Source organism: Ambystoma mexicanum, chromosome 12, assembly GCF_040938575.1.
Source record: "Ambystoma mexicanum isolate Mex_15411 chromosome 12, UKY_AmexF1_1, whole genome shotgun sequence".
NCBI classification, from domain to species: domain Eukaryota; kingdom Metazoa; phylum Chordata; class Amphibia; order Caudata; family Ambystomatidae; genus Ambystoma; species Ambystoma mexicanum.
Window position 1 is genome coordinate 152,068,139 of NC_090936.1, and position 21,265 is coordinate 152,089,403.

At 45.4% G+C, this 21,265-nt stretch overlaps 1 protein-coding gene across 4 annotated transcripts in view; it reads right to left on the reverse strand.

Annotated features, from left to right (window-relative positions):
- DNM1L (dynamin 1 like) overlaps positions 1-21,265 on the reverse strand; it is a 1,039,542-nt gene that overhangs the window by 764,695 nt on the left and 253,582 nt on the right. For all 4 annotated transcript variants that reach the window (XM_069628197.1, XM_069628195.1, XM_069628196.1 and 1 more), the window contains one exon: positions 19,751-19,913. In XM_069628197.1, coding sequence (XP_069484298.1) covers positions 19,751-19,913 — 163 coding nt within the window. The remainder of the gene's footprint in view (positions 1-19,750; positions 19,914-21,265) is intronic.

The following is a 21,265-nucleotide window of genomic DNA, read 5'->3' on the forward strand; positions in this document are numbered from 1 at the left end:
GGTCAGTTAAGGCAAAAAGAAACAAGTGAGGGGGTGTTGAATAAATATGTTTGGTGAAAATATTATTTCTCCATTTACTCCAGAGAAAGACTTTGGTTGTTTACTACGAGATAGATTTCCATGTACAAGTCTTGCAGCCAAATGGCACCAAAAGCCAGATTCCTCTCCCAATTCCATGTCAAGACCGGAGGCTCACATTATACTTCTCTTTCATTATAACATATGAAAAGCTCAGCAGCAAATATTTTTGTGCACCTGACTGCGAGCACATAGTATGCATAATGAAGGTGCAGTAAACTATCAACAAAAAATATCCAAGTATCAACAAAAACCCAAAATTCAGTTCATAACTTTCTCTGAAAGAAAAAAAAAACTCAATTTCCCAAGAGATGCCCCATATTTCAAAGGTCACAAACATGTGACACTAGTCCAACAATAGGCACACAGATGTCCTCATAAACAGTTCTGAACATGATGTAACTTCCTCTTTCTTTGCTGCTCACAGCAAGAGATGTACAATCATGTTCTAGACTATATTTGCAACGTAATTTACTTTTTGCATATTTCTGCTTATATATATTTTACTTGAATGCCTTTCATGGCTAAATAGATTACCGTTTGACGCGATCATCACGTTACCTTTTATGCCTTGAGGCGTTTTTTTCTCCTGAGGTACGCCTTTCGCGTCCTTCGGCTCCTGTGGAACATCTCCGACGCCAGCTGTTTCCTGCCGGCGTCGGAGAACGTAACGAACATCCGAAAGCGGTTTGTTTATTATTGAATGCTGATTAAGCATTTCATTTACTGCGTTCATTCTGCTTGCTTCCCTGGCCCAGCGCAAGTCTCCGGAGGCTCAGGGAAGCAGCCTGTGTCTTCAATGTGGCCACAGCGCCGTCCGCGGCCACTAGAGGGAGCTTTACAAAGCTCTGATCCTTTTCTCTGTTTTCTGGCGCTCGCAATTGCTTTTCTATTTCATTTCATTGCATATTTGCGATCGCGAGCATCAGAAGCTACGCCAGTCTTCCTTAATTGCCTTTCCTTAATAGGAATTAAAAAAAAGAAATAAAAAAAATTTTAAAAAAAGGAAGGACAAAAATTTACAACAGGACAGACACGGAGTCTGAAGACTGGGATCAGTCTCATATAATCCTCTCAGTGGGCTAGAGGGAAGGCGTCCTGTGCCCACAGAATAAAATAGGGATAGAGAATATTCCAAAAATGAATACATTTTATAAAAAGTGTACAAAAGGTGCTATATATATATATATATATATATATATATATATATATACACATACACACACACACACACACACGGGATACATTACTCACCGTAATCGTATTTCTGATGCTTGTATCTGCTTAGATTCACATGCTGTGCATAGACCGACATCTAGTGGAAGCTGCAGAGTATTACAGTTTGTTTTTAGAAACTCGAAAATGGGCGTCGACACAGGGCGTGCCAGTAATACTATCCCTAGTGTGACGTCCACTGTACCCAAGATCCCTCACATGTCTAGGATCCTCAGATTGTATTTTTTCTGACATGAGGTAGCATGAGGAGTAGTGCGAGTACAGATAATCCAAGCAGATAGATAGAAAGGTAAGACTACAAGCAACCATGCGCCTTCTCTCAGAGGGGAGGAAGGGTGGGTCGCATGTGAATCTAAGCAGATACAAGCATCAGAAATACGATTACGGTGAATAATGTATCCCTTCTGAGGCTTGTGGAATCTGCTTAGATCACATGCTGTGCATAGATTAGCGAGCAGTACCTGAAGGAGGTGGGATGTGAGAAGGGTCATGAGCAAATAAGTGTCTTAGAACCGCTTGTCCCACTTGTGTATCTGCCTTGGAATGGGTGTCAATGCAGAAATGCTGAGTAAAAGTGTGAATGGAGCTCCAAGTAGCTGCTTTGCAAATGGTGTCAAGGGGTACCTTAGCAATAAAAGCCAGAGTGGCCCCAATGCCTCTAGTAGAGTGGGCTCTTGGCGTGAAAGGCAGAGTTCTTTCAGAGAGTGAGTAACACAGCTGGATACAGTTAATAATCCAATTCGAGATGGCACCTTTAGAGACGGAATCCCCCTCTCTGCCTGTAGCTACGGAGACAAACAGTTGATCTGTTTTCCTTAGCGGTCTGGTTTTATTTACATAGTAGAGGACCGCCCTACGCACATCTAGGGTGTGTAGTTTCACCTCAGCCGAGCTTTGAGGGTCCTGGAAGAAAGCCGGAAGCTTGATGGACTGGTTTACGTGGAATTTAGATATAAACTTAGGTGAGAACCTAGGGTGTGTGCGTAAAACCAGTTTGTCTTTATGGACAGTAAAGAAGGGATCCTGCACGGACAAAGCCTGAATTTCACTGACCCTTCTTATAGAAGTAATAGCTACTAAGAAGGCCGTTTTATAAGTCAGGTGTTTGAGACTGCTTTTATGCATGGGCTCGAAAGGGGGGCCCATGAGCTTAGATAGCACCACATTAAGGTCCCACCCTGGTGGTGGGTTTGAAATAGGAGGGTGAAGTCTCTTTACTCCTTCCATGAAGGCTTTAACTACTGGTACTTTCCACCACGAGACCTTGTTATGGGAAGTGGTGTATGCCGACAGGGCTGCCAGGTGTACTTTCAGTGAGTTAAAAACCAATCCTGCATCTAGCAGGTGGAGCATGTATGTAACAATAGTGGAAGGAGTGCAATCAACTGGGTTGATTTGTCTACTCTGGCACCAGATAACGAATCTATTCCACTTGTCAAAGTAACAGTGCCTTGTGTTTGGTTTCCTAGATTCCTTTAGGATGTCCATACACCTCTGTGGTAAATTGAGATGTCCAAACTCTATGACCTCAGGAGCCATGCTGCCAGGTTCATTGAGTTGGGTTGCTGATGCACTCTTTACCTTGGTGCTGGGACAGTAGGTTGTACCAGGCTGAAGTTTGATGGGCTCGCACACCGCGATCCTGCGTAGGTGTGGGAACCACGGTTGTCTTGCCCACATGGGAGCAACTAGGACGAGCGTCATCGACTCTGTTCATCTTGTTGACCACCTTCCTGATGAGGAGTTGGTGGAAAAGCATACGCAAACATCCCTGACCAGTTCATCCACAGGGCGTTCCCCAGGGAGTCTGGTTGGGGGAACCTGGATGCAAATCCTGGGCATGGTCTGTTTTCGCTTGTGGCGAATAAGTCTACAGTGGGGAAACCCCACAGAGAAGATATCTTCTACGACCTCTCTGTGTAGAACCCATTCGTGTTCCTCTGGGAGGGAGTCTCTGCTCAGAGCATCCGCTAGGGAATTGAGCTCTCCTGGAACATGTGATGACAGGAAGATGTTCCGTCCGAGTGCCCATATCCAGATTTTCTGGGCAAGCTTGGACAGATTTGGCGAACGAGTCCCTCCTTGCTTGTTCAGGTAGAACATAGCTGTTGTGCTGTACGTCCAGATTTGCACTGACAGGTTTAGTAGGTGGGGCTTGAACGCTTGAAGCGCTCTGAATACTGCCAGCAGCTCTAGCAGGTTGATGTGGTTCTTGGGGAGTGAGGGAGACCAGAGACCCTGAGCTGTGTGGTGGAGATGGTGAGCTCCCCACCCCGTCAGACATGCATCGGTAGTGACTACTGTCTGTACTTCGGGATCGTAAAAGGGTTTTCCCTGTGCAAGATTCTCTCTTGTCCCCCAGTGAAGGCTTTGTACTAGTGTTGGCGAAACGACCACTAGATCGTCCCACTGACCACTTGCCTGAGACCACTGTTTCGCCAACCATTCCTGCATGGTACGCAGGCGCGCGTGGGGGACCAGGTAAATACATGACGCCATCATGCCCAGCAAACGCATTGCTTTGCGTACCGTTATTTGGTGACCGGACTGATATTGCGGAATTTGCAGTAGTATATTCCGAATTCTTTCCTCTGAAGGAAATGTCAACCCCTCTTGAGTATCTAGGATTGCTCCTAGGAACTGTTTGGAGGTGCTTGGCACCAGGCTTGACTTTTTCTCGTTGATTGCGAAGCCTAATTCGTGTAGGAGGTCGATAGTCCTTTGAATGTTTGTCCTGCAAATTACTGGGGTTTCCCCCGTTATGAGCCAGTCGTCCAGATAAGGGTACACCGGGATTGCCTCCCTGCGTAGGTATGCAGCCGCCACCGCCAGTACCTTGGTGAATACCCTTGGTGCCGAAGCTATCCCGAAGGGCAGTACCTTGAATTGGTAGTGCCGACTGTCCACCTTGAAGCGCAAGTACCTTCTGTGCACTGGGAACATGGAAATATGAAAATAGGCATCTTTCATATCCAAGGTTGCCATATAATCCCCTTTTTTAGGAGGGGGATTACCTCTTGTAGCGTAGTCATACGAAACTTTTGGGGCTTGACATACTTGTTGGCAGGCCGTAAGTCCAATACTGGGCGCTTTTTTTGGCACAAGGAAGTAAGTTGAATAAATACCCTTGTTTATCTGGTGTCCCGGGACAAGTCCTTTGCTAGCAGAATGGCGATCTCCTCGAGGAGAATCTTCTGTTCTAAAGAGTGTACTCTGTCGTGGAGGATGGCTTTGGTGGAGGCGTGCCGCCTCCTTTACTGGCGCTGCCTCTGCCTTTACCACGTCCTCTCCTATTACCCCTGCCGTAACCCTGGGTAGACTGTTGGCTGTTGTTCCACTGTGTACCCTGCCCCTGGGAATAGTTAGATCCTCTCTGAGAATTTTGGCCGCGTGGGCGACGAAAATTACTATTCCCTCTCTGGATAGAGGGTTTATTGGTTAACTGGCCAAGGGACTCGAGTGTCTCGTATTCGTCCTTGGCATTCTTCAGCGCGTCCTCGACCGCCTTACCAAACAGATCGGCTTCCACCTGTTTGTCCAACAATGATGCCTGGGTTTCTGCCTTAAAACCAGACTGCCGTAAACACGCATGTCTCTTGATAACAGTACCTTCTGCTATCAATCTGCCTGCGTTGTCCGCGGCGTCAAAAGTTGCTTTTAAAATGCAACCAGACACGGCTCTACCCTCTGCTGAAATTTGTGCTAACTGGCCCTTTAAGGGTTCTGGTGCAGAGGCTATGAGTGCCGCGACTTCTTCCCACTGATGGCAGTTGTAGCTGGCCAACAGGGTGGTGGAGTTTGCAATCCTTGCCTGATAGGCGGACGTTGAGGCTACTTTCCTGCCGAAACCATATAGTTTTTTGCTCTCCTTGTCTGGAGGAGCTTCGGACGATGACAAGGGTGTTCCAGCCCTCTTACGAGTCTTAGTGACAACTAGGGCGTCTGGCTTCAGATGTCCTCTTATATAGAGAGGGTCAGACTGGGCTGCCCTGAAAAGTTTTTCAACTCTGGGATTGACTGCTCTGGTGAGGTTTGGGTTCACCAGGGACGGGTCTATTCTTCGCTGAATAGACTTAAGGATAGGGATGGTCTGGGCAACAGGCCTCCTTTCTCCCACTAACTCCTCGGCGAAGTCCCTCTCTTCCTGGACACCGTGGGTGTCAATATGGAAATGTTCTGCTGCACGTGCCAGAACCTCGTTCAGGAGGGGTTGGTTATCGACAGGGGAGTCGGTAACCGGGGCTTCCTTCTCTACCGGGGAATCTACTCTGTAGGTTTCAGGGTCTTCCTCTTCTTGGTCCTCATCATCCCCATAGTAGCCCGTCCCGGTTTGCTCTTCTACCGTGCCAAAATCTTGGTCCTCACCAAGGGAAGTCTCTCCTTGATACAGTGAGTATGGCCGTGAGTATGGTTGTACCTCGAAGGGGTCTGTAGACCTCATCAGTGTCTCAAACCGGGGCTTCTTACTCGGGGGGATAGGATCATTAGAGCCTGAGGGTGTAGCCCCTTGTGGATCATATGAAAGGAAATAGTCTGGATTTTTATCGTAAAAGTCTGCCAAAGAAGACATCCTTGACATGACCCTATCTATGTCATCACTCGACCAGGTTTTGGAACTGGGAATGACTCTCAGGAAGTCTAGGAGATTTATCTTGAGTAGATTTGCTGGTTTTAGAAATATCAGCAGACCTGGTCTTGTCTGTCTGTTTAGGAGGAGTGGAGTGTTTCACAGGTGTGGAAGAGTGCAGAGGCTGCTTCTTCTGCTGTTTTCCCCCCTCCCCGTGAGTGGAAAAGTGTTTTCCCTGTCCCTTTGTGGCTCCGGAGGTTTTCGACGCCTGGCGTCGAGGATCGGGGGTAGAGTCCCTGTCCTTCGAACGTGGGACCGTGCTGATCTTGTCTGCGGGCTCCGACTCCTGGAGCGCGGCCTGGGGGTGGAAGTCGTCTTCGTCCTCCGACGATCGAACTTCTGTTAGCCTAGGGAGCGAGGCACTCTTGGCAAGTGTGGATGATTGCCTGGAGTCATGCAGCGATCTCGATCGGGAACGCCCAGAGGACACCGATTCGGACCGTTCCGTTTGTGCCTCTTTCCAAGAACTCGACGTCGCCGAGTCTCGGTTGGACTTAGTGTGTTTTGTGTGAGTGGTGTGAAGCGCCTGTGTCGCCGGGGGTCTTCCCCATAGCCGCCCTGTCGGACGACCTTCCGAGGTCGGGGACCTGCGCTCGGCTGTCTTTCGACGCCGTAATGCCCTCGCCGCCCGAAAGCACGGCGTCGCTGCCATCGCTGAAGGCGCCCTCCGCTACCATAGCCGCCTGCCTGGCGTGGTGGGCCCAACGCTTCGAACGGTCCTTAAGTGTCTTAGGTTTAAACCTACTACACAGCAAGCAGATATTGCACGTGGCGTGCCTGTCGACCCAAGGGTATTTGCGATTGCACTTGGGGCAGAATTGAAAAGGGGTACCCTCCATACGCACCTTGAGGCAGCAGGCTGTTAAGTGTAGGAAATGTATAAGGTGTACCTATATACCAAGAGTGTAGAGTATGTCCAACCCCCCCACTCTCCCTACTTGCAGGGCCGAGGCCAGAGGCCTTCCGAGGCCCAAACCCGTCGTGCAGCAGCCGACGGACGATTTCTTCTCCAACCGGCGACGAGTGTCGAAGTTCGACGTTGGGATGGGGAAAGGATGTAAATTAATCAATATTTTAGCAAAAGTATGGCTAAGGCCAGGGGACTCCGCAAAATGCTTCCGACCAGTATGGCAGAAAAAAACAATCTGAGGATCCTAGACGCGTGAGGGATCTTGGGTACAGTGGACGTCACACTAGGGATGGTATTACTGGCACGCCCTGTGTCGACACCCATTTTCGAAAAACAAACTGTAATACTCTGCAGCTTCCACTAGATGTCGGCCTATGCACAGCATGTGATCTAAGAAGATTCCACAAGCCTCAGAAATATATATATGAAATTATGGCAGCTCAGTACGCCCCTCAGGCAGTCCAGGATTGGTATGAGGAGGAGAATTACCAGATTGATGAAGTGGCAATGGCTAACAGCCTAAAAAAGGTACTGGGATCCTCGGTGGAGACCAGCATCAAGAAGGCCGTATCTCAGATTCTCCTAGCAATTCAGCAGCGCATGGACGGCATAGAGGAGTACCTACAAGGGACCTCGTCTGAGTAAAAACTCCCCGAACCCCTTTAGTCTCCCCTGCTTCCCCCCCCCACCCCGAGCCAGCCAGAACCTGTCACTGTTGCCGTCTCGGACACCTTCTCCAGACTGAAAAAGGCCTTTATGAACAGGAAGGAAACCCCTTCCCTTGATGGACCCTCTTACCCCAAGGAAGACAACAGGGGTACAAGACCCTCAAGCCCAGAGGGATACCGACAGGGCACTGACAACGAACAAGTCAAAGGAGTATATGCATCATCCACAAGGACTTCTGGGGCCTGGGGCCTCAATACCTTCAACTCTCTCTTCCTAAATATCTTCCATCTCGAGCCCTTCGCTCATCCGCCTCCAACTCCCTCAGGGTCAGTCGCTTTTCCAAGCAACGACTTGGGAGTAGATCTCTTTCCTCGGCTGGTGCCTCCTTCTGGAACAGCCTCTCTGCTTCCCTTAAACTTGAGGAGAACCATCTGAGGTTTTGGAAGCACCTCAAAACCTTTCTCTTTGCTTCTGCTTTTTCTCCTCTCCTCTGCTGACCTCCTGGCTGTAACCGGAACTGCACTGGCTACCTGGACACCCTCTGATCTGGGGCCCAGGTCCCTCCCCTGCCAGCGTCAAACACCTGCACTGCCCGCCTGGCAACCCCGCGCTTGGGGACAGTTCATGTATCCCTACAGTCCCCCTACCATCCCGTGACACCCGATGTCTGCACTTACCCTGCATTTGCCACATGCTGGCCGTTACTTATTGTTATTATCTTTTCCATGTACTGCACTGTCCCTGCCCCCTCCCCACGCACTTGCGATCTGAATGACACCTGGCCTAGTAGGATCGCTGTGTGTCCTCCCTCTGTTCCCCTCCCTTGCCTTGCCGTTCCTTGAAACACTTGTGTATAGGCGCGTTATAAATGCCATATCATAGAATATGATATCGATGATCAGTCTCCCATTTCCTCAGATGAGGATGTTCAGATCATAGGGTCACGACCCTCAACTTTGGGGAATGCTGCAGCCCCCATTCCTAAGAAGTCAGCCGGTGAACAGTCTCCTTCTAGAGGAAAGTTTACGCCAGAAGATCTAGTACATCCCAGATCTACCAACTGGGCACTGTCGTCCAGAACAATGGAGTATATCAAAACCAGGCTGCGTAAGCCTCTGGATAAAGAGGTTAGAGCCAGACTCAAAGCAGAATGCCCTTGCACTGAGATGCCAGGGAAAGTAGCCTTAACTCCGGCACTAGACTCCAAAAGGTCTGCTTTTCGGCGATCCCTTTATGAAGATGTCGAAATTCGCCGGTACTTTTACCGCCTTGGATAAGGCTCAAGCCTCCATCAAAAGTGTTTTCTTCAAAACATTTCTCCAGGGCCGGCCGAGGTTGCTCTTCCGGCCGGTACTCCTTTGATAAAAGACCTCAACAGTCCAGGGACCAACACAATGTCTGGCAAGGCCGCTCAGACACCTTTCCTTCAAGGGGGCGAGGAAGGAGTCGGGGTTGGAGACGAGCCGCCAGATATCCGACCCAGCAACAATACACAGGTCAGTGTATTTATAACAGCGCCGCAAGCACCCATAGGAGGCAGACTAGCTCCCTTTATGCGTGCACTGGACTCTTTATCAGGAGATGCTTGGGTCAGGGACGGAGCTTGCGGTCTGCGCCTAGAATTCTTCGCGCAACCCTTTCAAGCTATTAGCCCCGCCACAATAGTAATGTCCTTAGGGAACGAGGTAGCACTAGACAGCGAAATACAAAGCTTATACCTGAAACAGCCAATTCGCCCCTGCTCAAGCCAGAGCAGCCCCATATTTTTAGTACGTAGAAACCGAAAGTGCGCCCAGTGATAAATCTTCATTGTCTACCGTCATTTCAAGATGGAAGGCATCCACATGCTGGGGGACATCTTGAGACCAAACGATTGGCTTATGCGTTTAGACCTGAAGGACACTTACCTCGCGGTGCCCATAGATAATGCCCACGTAAGTAATCTGAGGTTTTCAAGGAAACATTGAGAATGGGAGTTCACGAGTTTACTGTTCGGGCTCTTTTCAGCACTGTGGTGGGCTTTTACCAAGCTTCCGAGGCCCGTAGTGGCTCACCTGAGAGAGCAAGGCGTCAGGCTAATAATCAACCTGGACGACATTTTCATAGCTCAATCTCAAGCACTAGTGGAAGAGCAGACCAGGCTAGCCATAGACCTGTTACACAGTCTAGGTTTCCTTATAAACCAGGGTTGGGAGGGGGTCAAAAAGTTTTTTTTTTTTTTTTTTTAAAAACACGATTGTTTGTCCATCCTGGAACCTAGAGTTTCTAGGATTCGTGGTGGACACCCAGGTTTCTCAGCTCTGTCTCCCGGTGGACAAGATGCACTCCACCCGACGGGAGATTTACAGACTTCTGCAAAGGAACTTTCTACCTCTTCAAGGGCTAGCAAGAGTAATAGGTCTCCCATCCTCTTCCATCCAGGCAATATTTCCTGGTCCTCTTCACTACCGAGAACTGCAGAGGCTGACAGGTCAACATTTAAGGAGCAGCCTTACTCCCAGCCACAGGGGGAACTTGGTCCCCCCCAAGGAACTAAAAACGCATGTAAACTGCCTAGAGTTCCTCACTGGCTTTCGCGGTGCTCTCCTTTGCCAGAGAGAGGAGTTATATCTTGCTGAAAACTGACATTTCCGCAGTAAGATACATCAATCATCTAGGTGGCACGAAATCTCGGCCTCTGGCGGAGTTAGCCAAAGACTTTTGGCATTTCTGTCTAGAACACCAGATCTCTGTCCCAGTGGAGTATCTTTCGGGTCTCACAAACGTGGTAGCAGACTGGCACTCCCTCCGCGATCTATTACAGCGACTGGAGGCTCAGATATCTTTCTTCACCTCCAACAAGTTTGGGGCCCTATGTTCAAGGATCTCTTTGCCTCCCGCCTCAACACGCAACAGTGTTTAACAGCTGGAAGACCAGATCCAGCAGCGACTGACAGACTCGTTCCTGCAGCGCCAGACAGAGGGGATTAACTATGCTTTCCCCCCTTTACCACGATAGCGAGGACCCTGGCAAAGCGAACAGAGTTGGTCCTCCTAGCCCCGGACTGGACCTCTCGGACCTGGTACCCAGTTCTTCTGGAACTTTCCACGGATTCTCCAATCCTTCTACCCCCCCTTTCCAGATCTACTGCTGGATCCGTCAGGTCAGCGTCACCCCCTTCTCTCCTCAGTGGGTCACTGATCCTAGCAGCCTGGATGATTTCAGGTCAAGGTGGAGAGTTCCAGGTATGTCACTCAAGGCAGTCAGCCTCTTCGAGGAGAGCTGGGCCCCTGCAACCATCAAACGGTACTCCAACTCTAGGAGCGCCTGGAGGACCTGGTGCCAAGATCAAGGGTTTCATCCAGTTTCAGTGCCTATATAGGAGGTCCACAACTTTCTAGCATCATTGGTTGAGAGGGGTCTCGCCTACAGTACGGACGGTCAATGCATACCGCTCGGCAATTTCTGCCGGCCACAACATCATTCAGGGAGTCCCAGCGGCCGAACATCACCTAGTTTGCATATTACTCAAGGGCGTTAGGCTTACGGTGCCACCTCCATCCGCTATAACAAACTGTGGGACATCAAAGATAGCGCTCAATATTTTTCTTTCATGGCCACCTAATGAGGAGTTATCACGTACCGCTCTCTCCGGCAAGCTGACTACGCTGCTCTGCTTAGTCTCATACAGGAGAGTTTCGGATGTCAGGGATCTCGACCTAGAAGGCAGGACTTTCTCCTGACGGTATAGTGTTTCACATACACAGGAGGACTAAATGCAACTCAAGGGTGATATCTTACCACGCCTTTACAGAGCAGCCCAAGCTTTGCCTGGTCAGGTGTTTGAAAGTCTACAAAGAGGTAACAGCTCCTCTTAGAAGAGAATGGGTTCAATGAATTTTCAGGCTGCACATGCGTTAAACTATCCCCCACTACATGAACTACTGAAGATGGTGACGCAACTGAGCTCAACTCCTTCTAGCCCAGTTGGCGATGGTGCAGATACTAGTAATCTTGCTCAAGGTAAGGTGCAGACTAGTAATCCAAAGAAAGTGCCAGATAATAGTCAAAACAAAGACGCAAACAGGCAGGCGGTTCATGCGTACATGTCTGGCCACTCACAATTGCCTATTGAGGTCCCAAGGATAGCATGCAATCACGCCCAACCAGTACCTGTAACTGGCTCTCCGCGTAACGACAATATGATCACTCAGAAATCACATTCGAAGGGAGGCTACCCTAAAACAGCCTCAAAGTCAAATGAAGTGCAGAACACACATGAGACAGGGCCTGAAGCATCTGGTCAGAATGAATGTCCCTGTGATAAAATCATAGGCGTGCGAACTGAGGATACTCAGCCCATGAGTGATCTTTCAGGGGCGGTCATTCGTCTGATAGAGAGTGCTTTGGGAAATCTCAAATTTGCCAATTCCTCTAACCCACGACTGGGTGAAACAGAAAAATCTCAGATTGAAACATCGACAAAAGTGATACCTGCCAAACTTAAGAAAAATCCTACTCCTTAATAGTAGCGTGCAATCCAGCTCCCTGCACTCAATATGATCCAAATCGCAGGGCTATGATGGCAATTATTTCAGAAATTCAACAGTTGGAAGATATTGTGTCGGCCGACTTGGCTCTAGTCGAGTTCATCAACACAAACAATCTAAATGCAGTGAAAATATGGGTGCATTCCAGAGTTGTGCAGAATCTGATATGGAAGGCAAAGGACCCTTTGTTCAAATTAGGTTTCGATTTGAGCATTGACCACCCCAATACGCAAGTGGCTGTAACTACTTGCAATAATAGCCATCCAAATATCGTAATGGCCACTAAAGGAGCTCATGCAACACCCACAAACAAGCAATGCGGTTGTCACTGCAATGTACAGCAGAGATAACTAGATTCATCAGCAAGTCCCCATATTCTTTCCCTTGTTAGTTGGAATTCGCGAGGACATAAGCACTTGTTAAATAAGAACAAACAGCATTTGAATAACTATGATGTGGTCCTCTTGCAAGAGCCGTGGCTAATTGCCCCGCCAATTTGGGTAGGATATGAAGTGTACTTGAATTCTGCTATCGAGTCATCAGTGGGAAGACCCATGTCAGGGCTCATAATTGCTGTGAAAAGGCATTGTGGCTTAACCTCAACATTGTGGGCAACCCCTAATAAATTGATTATGTTAGTTAAAGTCGAGACACAAATTGCTGGTTACGCTATTTTGAATGTGTATTGGAATCCTGCAGCCTTGAGTGATGAATGCTTTTTTAAAGACTTGAATCTCCTATTAGATCTGATAGTGGAAGAACAGCACATCAAATTTCTCATACTTGCTGGTGATTTGAATTTGAGGGGTATGGATGACACCAGTAGACCCAACGATCAGAGATTAATGCGCTGGAAAAGTCTGGTATATCAGAGGTTTTCATCTACTTAATGGTGCCTTTTCGTCAGACATCCCTCCTCTGCCAACCTGGCATAAAGGTAAATTGGCAACCACCACTGACTACATATATGCGAATAAGGCTCTGTGGCCGGATGTGCAAAAATTCAATGTCATTTTTTCAGATGTCAGCGATCACAACATGTGGCAATGGAATGGGGTGTTCAGCTGACCCTCAACTCCATCATAAAACAACCTAGAAAAGGGTGTCTGGTGGTAAATGAAGGTGGAAACCATCTCTGATGGTCGGAGGAAGCTCTAATTCATTTTAAGGAGCTATTAGGAAAATCGAATGCACGTGAGGACTGTGCACTAGAAAGTGTGGGCATTGTCTACAGCAATGCAATACAGGCCTTTCGTCAAACAAAAACAGTTAATAAAAGGAAAAATCATATACATATATTTGATAATACAATTCGATCAAAGAAAACTATGTATCGCGCTGAATTAAGAAAACTTGCTTTCCTTCCTCCGGCCTTCAGATCGGTTGAATCCAAAACTGCCTAACAACTATACGAACTGGATAAAAGGACATAGGATGTTGCTCTATCAGCGAGATGGAGCGAACATGTTGAGCACCCTAGCCAGCAAAAACATGTCCAAAATGTGGGCAGTAATGAATCAAGCAATGGGTCAACATCAGATTTGTTCACAGACTTCTGCGGTTAACCTGCATCTTTGGGTCGCACATTTTAACCAACTATATGCAGCCCCTGCCCACAGTACAAATGTAGATGAATTAAATATGCCAGTCGCCTTTGAATTGCTCTTTGATGAAGGCGACATATTGCACCTCATAAAAACTGCCAGCAAATCCAAAGTTGTTGGCCCTGACGGGATATCAAATTTCGTTATGCAACACCCTGAGCTATGGTCTACCATCTTATTTCACATTTTCACTGCTGTTAATAGTCAAAAATTGCCCCAAACATGGACCCAGGCGAGAACTGTCTCAATCTATAAGAAAGGTGATCAGCAAATGCCTGATAGTTATCGCCCAATTTCATTAATGGATGCACCTGGAAAAATCTACTGCAGGATGATACTTCAAGAATTGAAGGCTTGGGTTGAAAAAAATTCATTATTAGACTGTTTGCAGTCCTGTTTGGTAAAGGGACTAGATACGATCCCAAACACATTCACAATCACCATGATTCAAGCCCATCAACTGACTCAAAAGCGCCCCTTATATTAGGGTTTTGTAGATTTCAGAGCTGCATTTGACTCTGTTGATCGCTCATTGCTTCTAATGAAACTAATAAAACACAACTGCCCCAAATCTCTATTATCATTAACAACACTGTTTCATTCAAATACAACAATGCGTGTACGTGTCTCCATAGATGGAACTCTATCACCAGCGATAGCAACGCATAGGGGTTTGAAACAAGGTTGTGCTCTAGCCTCTTTTCGATTTAATTTCTACATCTTGGACATAGGTGACTTTGAGAGGTTGTGTTGGTGATTCCCCCAAAAATTGGAACACAACGAATCTCATACTTGTTACATGCAGACGACTTGGTCCTGTTGTCCCAGACACCAATGGGTTTGCAGAACATGTTAAATCAACTCGATGTATATGCTCAAGCTAACCATCTAAGCATAAACACAGACAAAACTCAAATAATGATTTGCAATCCTAGTCAGAAGGCCAAGATACATAATCACAAATGGTATTTACAGCAGCACCAATTGGTCAATACATGCAAGTATAGATACCTTGGTGTGCTGATCCAACACAGAAAATCTCAAGTGCAGTACACGTGTGAAGTGAAAACAAAATTGTTACCATTGGTGTCACAAACCAAAATACTCTAGGAAATTTGGAAAATTCTCTATGAAACACACCATCTTGTTTTATAAAAATGAAAGTTACACCAATCTTGTTGTATAGGGTGGAAGCCACGATGCCGAAGAAGCGCACGTTTTGGGATAATATTGAATCCATTTATTGGAAAAGAGTGCTGCAGTTACCGAATGGCACACCTCTAGCATTGATTCGGTATCAGTTGGGACTTTCCTCACTCTACTCATGTAATTTGGAAGCAATGTGCTTTTTTTCGGAAAGTGCTAGAGGGCTTGGACAAACCTTCCATCTTGCAAACTGTAGCATTTAGTCTATCCTTGTCCAAAAATAATTTTCCACGCATATGGCGGGAGCATGTTATTGATGCCATGTGTAATGCAACTGTAACCGTACCACTTCTCAGAGAACCCCGGTCGAGCGAAAATCAAGATTCTTCAGCATGATTGGGTAGGGAATATCACAAAGTGTATGCTGCACAAAGATTTTGATATTTTTCTGTTTGGTCACAAAAGGTACGGAACTGCTGCTGCTTACCTGGAAAAATATCCCCGTTCGACTCTTCCTAGTAAATACATGATTTAGGCTAAATTTGTGGCCCACCCGTGACATTTTGAATAGGAGAGGAATAATAACCACCGAGCAAAATTATTGGCGCTATTGTTTGAATATGAAACAGGCTGAAACTCTGCAACATCTGTTGGTAGACCGTGAAGCTGTGAGTAGCGTAAGAAGTAGGTGTTAAGGACAAACTACTGTTTCAGAATCATGTAACCCAGTACCAAAAATGGCAAAAGCTTTTTTCTAACCCAAGATTCGCAATACAGATTGCAATTGTACACTTTTTGGACATTGTTTTACCACTCTTAGTTTGTGACGAATAATACAATGGTTAACTATGTTAGTGTATGCATAGCTAAGTTGTAAAGGAAAAGGCCTGGCATAGAATGAAATCACTCTTGTAATGCGACAACCGTATTGATATCGGGGATAAAACGTGACATAGATGAAGTTTAGTGGAACAATAATGAAAATGTTAAGTTCTGTTCAACTTAAAATGTTTTTATACTTTTGTTTTCTCTTTTCTTTTCATCCTTTCTCTCCTTTTAAGCCATCTCTGTATGAAATTTGATGAGAATTTTAGACACCTAGAATGTAATTGGTATTATAAAATTTGTATTGTTTATTTGAAAAGTTGATGTATCAACTAAGCAAATTAATTTTAAAAAAGTAAGTTATTATGGAAAATCTCTATTATCTGGCATTAAAGTTCTTTTAAAAAGTTGAATTCTGAGGGTTTTCATTTTAAGGAATAAAAAGCATCCCCCAACATGAACTATTTCTAGAAAGTTTGTACCCTTGGATGATTTATGGTACCATATTTGCACCATATCAACACATGGATTCTACATCATGTAAGTCTATGCAAAAAGGACGAGCATACTAGTCCTTGGCACTTAAGAGGTTAAGTGAGTTTCCAAATGCTACTAGATTGTTCAGACTGACCACATCTTTCACCCAGAGAACTGTACTCTCCAATATCTAAAAACATGAGCAGTGGGGGCGAGTTATCTGTGATCAGGAGGTAGTGAATGCAATCACAGGGGGGGGGGGGGGAGGGTGTTTGGGGTATCAAATCAGGAGGTAGGCACAAAGTGTTAATATTTTCAACATGAAACATCTTTATTCTAGAACAAGGAGTTGGATAAAGGCCCCTCTGTCCCTATCCCAACAGGCGTCTCCCTGCCTAGGAAACAAAAAATCAGTCGGTTTCTTGTTGTCAAAATTGTAACAGTCCTTGTGTCCAAAACATATCTGACCCTCACACTAAAATGCACAACTAAAAAGTGTAAGGAAAGTGTCCCTGACTTGCGTTTACTCAAAAATGTTCGAAAGTGAAACCACAAGTAAATCTAACAAAAAAATGGTTTCTCCAAAAGAGAAGTCTTTAGAGCCAGAGGGTGGTTCCCTTACCCTGGATTACTTCAGGAAGATTGGCACAATTAATGTTTCCAAGGTCTCTTCCAAGTAACATTTTAAGTTTAATGGTCTTTCACACAACTGCCGTTTCAAGGATGGCCCAAGTATCTCTTACACAGCTGTTTCAAAAGATGGGAAAGATCTCTTCCGTATAAGGGCTTCATGAAAGCTAAAGAGTCTTTTATGCAACTGCATTAAAGATGGCAACGTCTTCTTTCATACAACTGCTTTAAAGAGGCCTTCCGGGTAGGTTCCGTTGCCAGGGAGTCCTCTGTGGTTTCCTCATATCCCCTGGTAGAAGTTCCTGCTGGTATCCTTCTAGAAGGTCTCGTCTTTATACACTAATATAGATCACCATGGTATACTCTCCTGCCAGGTATCTTTTCTCCCACTAAAAGGCTCACTGCCTGATGTATCCACTTTATCAGGTCTTCCTTCAATGGAGAAATTACTTACCGTAATGTTCTTTCTATGGATTCTTCTCCCACATATTTCTCATCTTCCCACCCAGCCATCCCTGCCCAGAAGGTTTGGCGATTGGTGCGCATCTTTTTTAGTGGGCTGATAGCCGGTGATGTGTCTAGAATGACCATTTTCTGTTCATGCCAAATGTTTTTTCTATCATTTAAAAATAATTAATAAAAATCTTTTGATGCCACAGATTGTGGTATCTTTCGCAAGGTTTTTTTCTTCCATCAGGAAGTTTATTGTTACCCTCTTAGGGGCTGTTTAGCCTTGTCTCTGTTTTCTTCTATGCAGCGGTCGATCTCGGGGATAGTGCGAAGCGGGGGAACTGAGGTATGGGGTGTAGTGACATGGTGTGTATATGACAATAGGTCATCAGCGATTTTGGAATTGATAGGTCATCAGCGATTTTGGAATTGATGGGTCTTCCGCATATGAAAGAAGAACACTGTCTCTCCTGAGGAAATCAACACATATCCCCGACAGCTATCTCCCCCTCATGTGTTCCTCACTCATAACTCTGACCCCAGTGTCAAGATCAGGTAGCGGCTGCTGTCCCCCTGACCACATGGGAGAAGATTTTAGCGAGGACTCCACAGAATTCACAGTGGGGTACAGTGTTATTACCACTTTTCTATTTTTGTGCCTTAAGCATCAGGAGAATGTTGCAGGTTGGGTAAATCTTTACTATGCATAGGATGCTGTTGCCAAGGAGAAATAATGTGAAATAATATGCAGGCACTTCCACTGTTTGAATTCTGGTGCATCATTGCAGTGTCCACACACGATGTAGGATGGAATCATGTGAAAAAAATAGTTGCCCAGGTGACCGGTACACTCTGCATGGACAGCAATGCCATATTTATTTTAAATCTAACATTTTTGTAAAATGGGGAATTACTACCTACATATTAGTTTTTCATTTTAAGTTTAGATTGGGTCGCAAATGTTTTACTTACTTTTATTAAATAAAAAACATGTGGCATTACGGTCAAATGTCTGATGTAGCTTTACTTTGATACAATACAACCCTAGATTAGGAATCTTTTTCATCAATTCACAATTTTGTTATTCATCTTTTGTTTTTTCTCACCCACTGTAGGTGTTTATATAAACTGTTCTCTTGATAACCACATTCCGGTTTCCCTATTTGCTGAATAGGCCTCAACACTTACTGAGCCATAAGAAAGCTGTACAAAAACAAGTGGATTTCAGAGACAAAGTGAAGTTAGGTTCTTTGTGTTGAAATTTGCCCCTTTATTGCACTTTAAGTAGGCACCAATTTATTATTCAAGTTACAATTTTACATTTCCCCACCTTAATGTTGGCATTATTCAATCATTAGGTCAAATAATAGATTCCGCTAACAGGTTTCAGAGTCTGGAAAAAAGGCATATGGTTACTGAATCGGTGATGACCCCCACATTCCTATACTAAGGAAGAAACATGTACACCATGATAAACCATAACACATTTGAAGTAGGGCTGCCTTATTTCCCGTTTTACCTTCCAAATTTGTTGGTTTGTGAGCTGTACTTGTTCCTCCTTTTGGGCTTAAGCACTAGATTAATACAAACATAACCAGGAAGTTTTGTCAGTTAGGTAGGAACACTTAACACCCCGGGGGAGGGGACATCCGAGCCAGGGCTTTACCTCATGGTAAAGTCTGCATTTCGAGCCTCCTCAGAAGTGGAAGGCAGCCATTATCCATGCCGGATCAGCAGGTAAGTGCTACTTGCACTCCTCTCTGCCACCTTCCCCAGCCCCCAATTTCCACATCCCTCATCCAACCCACCCCATTTATCTGGAGCTTCCTTGCCCCTCGCCGGCACTGGAAAGTTATTACTGTTAACTGGTTTCTACTTGAGAAACTAAGCCTTTTCAACGCTTGCAGAACACCTCTGCTACACTTATACTTTGGCAAAGCCATCATTGGAGGATGTGCTTGTGGCAGAGACCGAGTTTTGGAACAGTTGCAAACTGATGTTCATTATTTATGGATTTACATGTAGGTGCTGGTACATTTTGTAATTTAAAAAAAAGCATAACAATGACAGATGTTCTTTAGAACTGTTTTATGACATTTTCTCAGAGGCATTTCTCCAAATCCTGCTTCAAATTCTCAACTGTATTTTACTGCAAATAAAAGGTGGGGGAAGAACCACCATACGCACCTTTCTAAAAAAAAAAAAATCCCCAAACACAACACACCCCATACACATTTGCAGCAACATGCAGTAACATCTGTGAGTGAAACTGGACTCAGACATGGGGTAGTTCTATAAGAGTAAAGGCCGTTCATTTGCTATTGTTCTGGAGCAAGAATTCCATTTAAGGGTACCCTACAGTTCAAAGCTTTCATCAAAGAATGCAGAACTGGCTGCATTCTAGGAGTCAATCTGCAGCATGTGAATGAACAGCAACAGCTCATTAACTCAGTTTGCAACAAACAGAAATACAATACAAGGATGGTCAAATCTTATTAAGGAGTTACACGTTCTTCGTAATAAAGAAAAGAACCAAAGCATGCCAACTATTCCGTTTTTCTTACTTACCATCTGGATCCACTTCCCTGGCAATTTTAAGTGCTTCTGATGTGGCCATGTCGGTGTTTGCAGCCGTGACTGCTAGAATGATGGAGTTTGGGTTACTGATAAATTGAAAGATTAGCTCTCTGATTTGAAGTTCAATATCCTTGGGCTGGTCACCTATAGGCACCTGGAAGAAAAAAAAAAAAAGATCCACAGATGAGGGGACAGGAAAAGAAAAATCCATTGTCAAGGCGCATCTGCACATCAATTCAGTCTGCTTTAATTTAGTGTAAACACTTGAGGAAAATCTAGCTTGACCTGGAGACAACTTTGGTCTTCCCTCATCAAAACACAAAACTACATACAAGATTATTGCCTTACCTGGGGGAGTGTAGGAAGAAGGAAATTTTCAGTATTTGGTGGCAGTTATTAAATTAATTGATTTGGAGAGGAATGTGTAGAAAAACTGTCTTTTGGCGAAACTATTATTAAACCATGGCATCCTAGTGGGGAAAATAAGACATCCTACCCAGTATTTAAAGGAATGTGCTTTGTCAAAAAAATTTACTTTTACAGGAATCAATGGACAAGTGAGATCAGTGACATGGTGTGGGGGGCATGGGGGGGGGGGGGAGGCTCTGTCAGAACAATGGGCCTGTGAATCTTAATTCCATGTCACTACAGGCTGGGAGGTCCTCACTGGCGGAAGTAACCTAGACCTATGGGTGGTGGCCCTCCTATGTCAAGGGATCCCCCGACAAGGGTAGATAGCTAGCCTGCAACCATGCTTCCACAGACAGTGGCTCAGCTGTCGGCATTGTGGTGATATCAAAGAAAAAGCATGGCAGTGGTTATACCAGGAACCACTGTTAAATGAATAAGTCTTAAGACTTCAAGGAGTGGTATCGTATACAATCTTATTTTAAAAAACATTTTAGTAGGGAAGGAAGGATAGCTCAGCGGCAACACGTATGTCTTGGAAGCAAGGCACATAGCACAAGTTTCGAACACTGATCCTGCGCTTAGAACTACTCGCTGGTATTAAGCACGTTAAAAATGAACAATCAAATAAAAAGTAATCCTAAATGGCTCCTTGGTGAATGGCAGTAAACTAAATTGGTACACACGCATTTCGTCGAATGATTTTACATCGTGGGACTTTTCATCGGCAACCCTTTCATCGGCAAAAACTTTTTAAAAAAACTTTTATGGGGGGGCGTTTGGTGTGGTTTGGGGTATGATTATTTAAGTAAGGGCGGGTTTGGGGGGGCGAAGCCCCCCCATAAATGTAAAAAAAAAAAATTTGGCGATGAAAGGGTGGCGATGAAAAGTCCCACGATGTAAAATCGTCGTGAATAAAATATTACCCAAGTTTACTTTTGACTGAATGTAGCCCACGCTGAAAAATAGCAGGCTTCCATTTAGGTATGCAGTCTTGTTACTTTTTTAATGGTTGCTGTAGCGTGGCAAGGATTCATTCTAAATAGTTGCCCAAGGTAAGTGCTCATTTGAGGTTTAATTTAGTGGGGCTACATTCAG